This window comes from Limulus polyphemus, unplaced genomic scaffold (genome assembly GCF_000517525.1).
Source record: "Limulus polyphemus unplaced genomic scaffold, Limulus_polyphemus-2.1.2 Scaffold3455, whole genome shotgun sequence".
NCBI classification, from domain to species: Eukaryota; Metazoa; Arthropoda; class Merostomata; order Xiphosura; family Limulidae; genus Limulus; species Limulus polyphemus.
In genome coordinates this window covers 13,225-20,933 of record NW_013669065.1, presented here as the reverse complement: position 1 = coordinate 20,933, position 7,709 = coordinate 13,225, and the positions used below count along the sequence as shown (strand labels likewise).

At 35.7% G+C, this 7,709-nt stretch overlaps 1 protein-coding gene across 1 annotated transcript in view; it reads right to left on the bottom strand.

Annotated features, from left to right (window-relative positions):
* The window catches only part of LOC106469378 (sodium- and chloride-dependent glycine transporter 1-like), a 23,260-nt gene extending 18,975 nt beyond the window's left edge, over positions 1 to 4,285 (bottom strand). The window contains exon 1 of the mRNA XM_022397883.1: positions 4,140 to 4,285. Within this exon, the coding sequence (XP_022253591.1) occupies positions 4,140 to 4,163 (24 nt within the window). The 5' untranslated portion in view covers positions 4,164 to 4,285. The remainder of the gene's footprint in view (positions 1 to 4,139) is intronic.
* Between the last annotated feature and the right edge of the window lie 3,424 nt (positions 4,286 to 7,709).

Below are 7,709 nucleotides of genomic sequence, written 5' to 3'. Positions count from 1 at the left end.
CAAAATAACAGGTAGTTACTTACATACAACTAAGACCTAATTCAATTCAAAATACAGGTGTTACTACATCAACTAAGACCTAATTCAATTCAAAATACAGGTGTTACTACATCAACTAAGACCTAATTCAATTCAAAATACAGGTGTTACTACATACGTTTTCTAAACTGGAACAAAACCTTCGCGCAATATTTCGCACGACAGCTACCAGATGATGGCCACTGAAGTAGTGGAAGGATTGTTATAAAAGTTAAAAGAAAAATCCATTCAGAAAACGGTCTCTGGACTTTTATTTGTCAGGCTTTATTCATTTTAAATGAACTATAGAATTGTGAAATTATCACGCGCAGATGGTTGTTTTAACGTTCATAATTCTACTATATAACATGCTACTCTTTTTTAACAACGAACAGTTGGTCTGATCGTTACTTATAACGCCCCCACAGCTGAAAGGCCATGCCAAGCACATACCCCCCCCAGTGCCACAGCGGGAATTCTGTACGATTATAACACTATAAACCGAGTTTTGATACTCGTGATGAGTGGAACACAGATAATCTTTGAGTTTAACAACAAACAAACAAATCTTTTTGGCAAGTAAAGTATAGAAACGTACTGGTATAAATATACGACAATAAACGTTTTGTACAGTGTAGAAACGTCCTGGTATAAATATATATATACGACAATAAACGTTTTGTTCAGTGTAGAAACGTCCCGTATATTTATACCAACAATAAACATTTTGCACATCTTGTTTATTTTAAGAATATCATTAGGTCCATATATCTGTAACCAATCGCACTGGAAGACCGTAATTAATAAATTCCTCCCTGTACATCACACATTTTGTTAATACACTTAAGGTAAACAGGAAAGCCACACTAAGCCATTAGTAGCCACATCTGTACTTGTGTTACTGCAACGTGTCCAATAGTACGTCAGTTTTCTCGCCCAAACTGGTTGTGGTCTTTGGTGTACACCAACGCACACGAAATAGTTCACCCACTTCAATGACTACAATAGTTGGCTGGCGTCCAAATCAAGAAGGATGTTAGAATACTTACACGGACTAAATAACTCTTCATGAGCTAAAAAAATACACAAAAATAATTAACGGCAAAGTACAGCAACCTGCTGTATAAATGCTGTAGTTCGTAAATGCAAATTTTACATTTTTGTAAGTCACCACGACATGACCTTGTTATATCGTTTACAGGACAAACGTGAATATATGCAATGTTGCGATATTATAGTGTTTAAATATAACATTGGTGATAGGTCATATGAACATCACATTTCAAATAGGTCATACTTATTTCAGCTATTAAATTATTATTTTTTTTATCATTTAAGAATAACCCGTATTTCTGTGTGTAGGATTACAGAAACTAAGAGCGAATTAAACTTTTTTTTTTTTTTTTAGTCTATGTGTACATATATGACGATTGTACATGTGATCTGAAGTCAGTGGTCAGCTAAGTGTTTCAGTGATAAGACTTACTGCAGAAAAACTACCAACGTCATTACGTCGGCGATCGTACGTCTGCGCAAACTTAGAGAGTAGAATTTGGCAGCATATATCATTGTCACTGGAGCGTTTGGCAAATTGCCAATACGCCCGAGACGTAAATTGGAACTCAGAAAAGTAATAAAATGTGAAGGATGACGCACGTAAAACCAAGGCGACAAATACCGGTTTGTAGTCACGTGGTAGACTTGGTGTAAAATTCAACCAGCTAGTGAGAACAGATGCTATAGCTATAGACTAGATTAGCGTTTCCCAAACTTTTTTGGCCACGGAACACTTTTCAGCCGAGAAAAAGCTTACGGAACACTACACACGTGAAATATCTACGTAGAGGGTATGTTGCGCCCTCTAGATTTGTATATTATTCATTTAGTTATTTAATCAAGTTACATATTAATGAATTTTTATGCTTATAATATATTTTAGGTACAAACGTCTCCACTAAGATATTATGTAGAACAGATATGACATCTTCTATAATTCTTCTTCAATGTGAAATTGATTATTACCTAATTCTAATACATAGGAAAATATTTCATAATAAGTTATGATCGTACAAAAAGTGTTAAATATTTGGCTAAAATTTAAAATCGTGATTTTCTCACGAAGCACCTATCAATCTCGGACGGAACATAGTTTGAGAAACGCTGGCTTAGATAGATAGCCTTATGTGGACCAACGTTTCTGGTAAAAAATGACGTAATGTTGTTGTATATATGAAACTGTTTATTACACGAGATACTAAAATAGATTGCCTGAAATATTAACTGAAAAAAAATTTTCTTGATCGAAAAACAATATCCATCAGTATTACAATTTGGTTTTTTCACTGGTGTATTGTCGTACGTTTTATATGAAAATGTGTATAATGTTATAATAATGATAGATATGGTGCATTATATTATAATAATATGTCAACTCGTACAACGTTTAAGGATACAGTATATATGAAGTAACACTGTTACTGTTATGCAGTATACGGGGCCGCACTGTATATAAGGATACAGTATATATGAAGTAACACTGTTACTGTTATGCAGTATACGGGGCCGCACTGTATATATGAAGTAACACTGTTACTGTCATGCAGTATACGGGGCCGCACTGTATATATGAAGTAACACTGTTACTGTTATGCAGTATACGGGGCCGCACTGTATATATGAAGTAACACCGTTACTGTTATGCAGTATACGAGGCCGCACTGTATATAAAGATACAGTATATATGAAGTAACGTTGTATATTAAATCTTGCAGTCGGTTGATTAGATAATCCTTAATCAAGGTTTACTTCCTGTGCTTCGTAGCTCTCTTACTTAGAAATTACAGATATTGGTTTAGTAGGAACTAAGGTTCTGAGAAAAGAAACGGAAGGAAACGAGACAATGTAGGAACAGATGATACGCGCTTTACAATATTTACACTTTTGTTAGGTTATTGACCATTAAAGTACACATTTCTTCCAAACTAATTTTCGTGTCAACTCGCACACTTAAGTTATGTTTTTTTTTGTTGTTTTGTTCACTGCTTCTATCTTCGTGTTTGCACATGATAAACATAATATATTTGTTATTGTCAGAATTAGTTTCAAGGAATGTTCTTGCAACGACACTGGCCGGAAGTGATGAAAAATTTTCCCGCCTTCTGCAATAACAGAAATACTTTAACCTATTCAGGTTTTTACAGAATATATTTTGATTAGTGAAAAAACAAGTTATTTTTATTAAGAAATATCCTCGAGTCTTTGAGAAAATAAGAAGGAATCCTCAATAGCCGCGGCACTTGAAATTATTTTAGGCAGGATTAACGTAAATTAATCTACGAGATCTCCCCCCCCCCTTCTATTAGCCATATTTTGTATGCCAGTAATACCAAACGTGGGGCGCGCGTATACCAAGTTCGATTTTTTTACTCATCATGATCTCTATGAGCCTACCCTCAAATTGAAATTCCTTTAGGCAGGATTAGAGTAAATAAACCTAGTACAAGACCTTGGGCGTGGTTAAATACATCAATCGAAAAGGTTTGACTTCCCGAGTCGAAATTAGATGTTCCTTATAACTTATGCATTTTACTGTGGTGACAGAAGTAAAAAAAAATCGTACAGAGTGGTGACTGGAGTATGATGAAGAAACGACAATCAACTCCAGGAAAAGATCATCTCTACTTTGTTTCTACAACTTTTTTCATAGGTGATCTTCTTTCTAGCAGTCTAAGTAGAAGGTCGTTTCTAAAAGTCGTCAAAACAAAGCGTTGGGTGAAATAAATATAACCTTATTCTGAAGTTTACGGTCGTTTAAACAAATTACAAAAAAAAAAAAATACTGAGTTAGTCTCGAAATACAGCTTAGGTTTCTAACTGATCGTAGATAGCTGAAAGTGAACACGTTCTGTATTTGGTGTAGAAGTTTGTTGATTATTTTCAATTAAACATAAGCATTCTATTAACATCTACTGTCAACACTAAGTTAATTTATTGTATCATCCTGATAAAAGTATTGATTCACTTTAAACGTAACAAAAAACTCGAGTTTACAGTAGTTTAGAAAGTATAATTAAACTAAGTTATACATAAGAAGGAATTAAAAACGTCTGTTTGTAACTTACCACACGAGACTTGATTAACTTCATTCTGAGGTTTGTACTTTTTGTAGACGAGCACGCCTGCGCGCTTACTAACTAAACTTTTCAATTCTATGAGTACAGTGGCATTTATTTACCGAATGGACTTAACTGGATAGTAATGAAGATTACGTCAGCCAATCAGAAAGTAGCTCTTTGTATGTTATTGATGCTATTCGTCTGATTGGTAGGGGCATATCATAATCTTTGTCCGCGCTTACATCACACGCTCTGGCTTATGTAGACTCAACAACCTTGGTCAGAACACATTTACTAAGGAATCCATTTATTGAGTAACGAAGCTGGCGATTAAATCAGTTACATAAAATGTTATTTAACAATGACTTTGACAGTCTACCCCAGTGTCCCCTCAACCTGGAATCTAGGTGCTATTTACATTCCCAAGGATGAAAAAATACAAGATACAAAATATATATACCCTGCTCACGGAGAAACGATTGTTTATTTGTTTGTTTTAGCACAAAGCCACATTGCGGTATCTTGTTGGGTTCACCTCGAGGAATCGAGCCCCGGATCCTAGCGTTGTAAGCCCGCAAACGTAAAGTTGTGTCACCTGTGGATACGGTGAAACGAAGATATTAAACCTACATAACTCAACTTTTTAAAATGTTATTATGTGGCTTACACAACGCTGAATTTGAAGAATGCAATGGATTCGTCGTTAGGGATTTTCGAAAATGTTGTTCTCAGGTCTTTTAGCATATTTTTTTTTTATTCATACGGATAAGAAAGCTACTGCCAAACACGTTACAACTCTTATGCCTGTTCATCATTACAATTTAAAATTGGTTGATTGATGGACCCCCCTTTGAGCAAATAGTATCGTCTGGTGCTTAAACAATTCACGTAACGATCGACAGTGAAGAAAAAACTGGTAATATTTTATAATGCATATTATAAATAAAATATTCAGTTTTAAAGAATACAAAATTTAACAGATGTAAGACAATATATAACTATTCACAAGTGTTATCTACACCACCTTATGTTCCAACCAAACGTACCTCTTCACAAGTGTTATCAACACCACCTTATGTTCCAACCAAACGTACCTCTTCACAAGTGTTATCAACACCACATTATGTTCCAACCAAACGTACCTCTTCACAAGTGTTATCTACACCACCTTGTGTTCAACAAAACATAACACTTCAGGAGTTATCTACACCACCTTATGTTCCAACAAAACATAACTCTTCAGAGGTTATCTACACCACCTTATGTTTCAACAAAACATAACTCTTCAGGTGTTATATACACCACCTTATGTTCCAACAAAACATAACTCTTCAGGAGTTATCTACACCACCTTATGTTCCAACAAAACACAACACTTCAGGAGTTATCTACACCACCTTAAGTTCCAACAAAACATAACTCTTCAGGAGTTATTTACACCACCTTAAGTTTAACAAAACGTAACTCTTCAGGTGTTATCTACACCACCTTATGTTCAACAAAACGTAACAGTTCCGGAATTATCTACACCACCTTAAGTTCCAACAAAACATAACTCTTCAGGAGTTATCTACACCACCTTGTTTAACAAAACGTAACACTTCAGGAGTTATCTACACCACCTTATGTTCAACAAAACGTAACTCTTCAGGAGTTATCTACACCACCTTATGTTCAACAAAACGTAACACTTCCGGAGTTATCTACACCACCTTATGTTCAACAAAACATAACACTTCCGGAGTTATCTACACCACCTTAAGTTCCAACAAAACATAACTCTTCAGGAGTTATCTACACCACCTTGTGTTCAACAAAACATAACTCTTCAGGAGTTATCTACACCACCTTAAGTTCCAACAAAACATAACTCTTCAGGAGTTATCTACACCACCTTGTGTTCAACAAAACGTAACACTTCCGGAGTTATCTATACCACCTTATGTTTCAACAAAACGTAACACTTCAGGAGTTATCTACACCACCTTATGTTCCAACAAAACATAACTCTTCAGGAGTTATCTACACTACCTGAAGTTCAACAAAACATAAAACTTCAGGAGTTATCTACACCAACAAAACATAAAACTTCAGGAGTTATCTACACCACCTTATGTTCAACAAAACATAACTCTTCAGGAGTTATCTACACCACCTTATGTTCAACAAAACATAACTCTTCAGGAGTTATCTACACCACCTTGTGTTCAACAAAACGTAACACTTCAGGAGTTATCTACACCACCTTATGTTCAACAAAACATAACTCTTCAGGAGTTATCTACACCACCTTGTGTTCAACAAAACGTAACACTTCAGGAGTTATCTACACTACCTTATGTTCAACAAAACGTAACTCTTCAGGAGTTATCTACACGACCTTGTGTTCAACAAAACATAAATCTTTACCATAGTTACGACATACATTTTTAGTGTTCCTGAAAGAGAATGCCGGGCAGCAGCAGGAAAGTACAGTTTGTTGCCTGAGTTACACTTACGACAGAAAAGAGGTCTGTTTTCTGAGTCAAGGACATGAAGCATAGTTAATGGCGCCTAGTTAAGGGTGGGGTTGGCGAGACAGAGAGAAATATATACATTCTCAGTGACCGAGTAGACCCCTGGAGGAAAGAGGCTATCTAGTTGATTTGTTTCAGAGTAAAGCCACGTTGGGTTATCTGCTGTGTCCACCAGGGGAAACAGAACAACGGGTTTTAGCGTTTATTGCTGTCCCACCCGGGGGACAAGGATACTGTGATTCGCAGTCCGAGCACGCTAACCACGCCTGGCTTCCGTAGAAGTAGTGTTTTCTACATCAACTTAAATTACAACTATATATTTCAGATCCAATTTTTTCTATCACTATACAAGTTTAGTTTCTTTTTCTAACTAAGCCTATTAACATAAATCAGCTGGATTTAATTAATATAGAACCTTATAAATCAAATGTTGACATCCAAATGTAATTTTTTTTTTAATGCGAGTGAATTTTATATTAAAATTCAAGTTTAGATGCTACAAATGACAGTGCACTGTTTTTGTTTTATTAGCGGGACGGAAAAGACAATCCGCTTGTGATATTTTAAGAAGTGAAACGTGTATATCAATTCATATATATATACACGCACAAATAATTCATATCATATTTGGCTGATATTTTCATTTCAATAAAAAGGGGCCTGGCATAATTCAGTGGTTAAGTCACTCGACTCGCAATCTGTGGATCGCTAGTTCGAATCCCGTCAGCAAACATGCTCACCCTGTCAGCTTTGGGGCATTATAATGTTAAGATCAATCTTACTATTCGTTGGTAAAGAGTAGAGCCCCAATGTTGGCGGTGGGTGGTGTTGACTAGCTGCCTTCCCTCTAGTCTATCACTTCAAAAGTTAGCGCAGATAGCCTTCGAGTAGCTTTGTGCGAAATTTATAAACAAATAAATAAACTTACCACAAAAGTAAAAACTAAAACATATATTTGTAATTTCTAGGTTAAACCAAATCAGTAAGATGTGACTGAAAAGTATCAGTGATACAACACCGTGGACGGAGCTGATACAGTAGGTTACCGGATTTTTCGGTG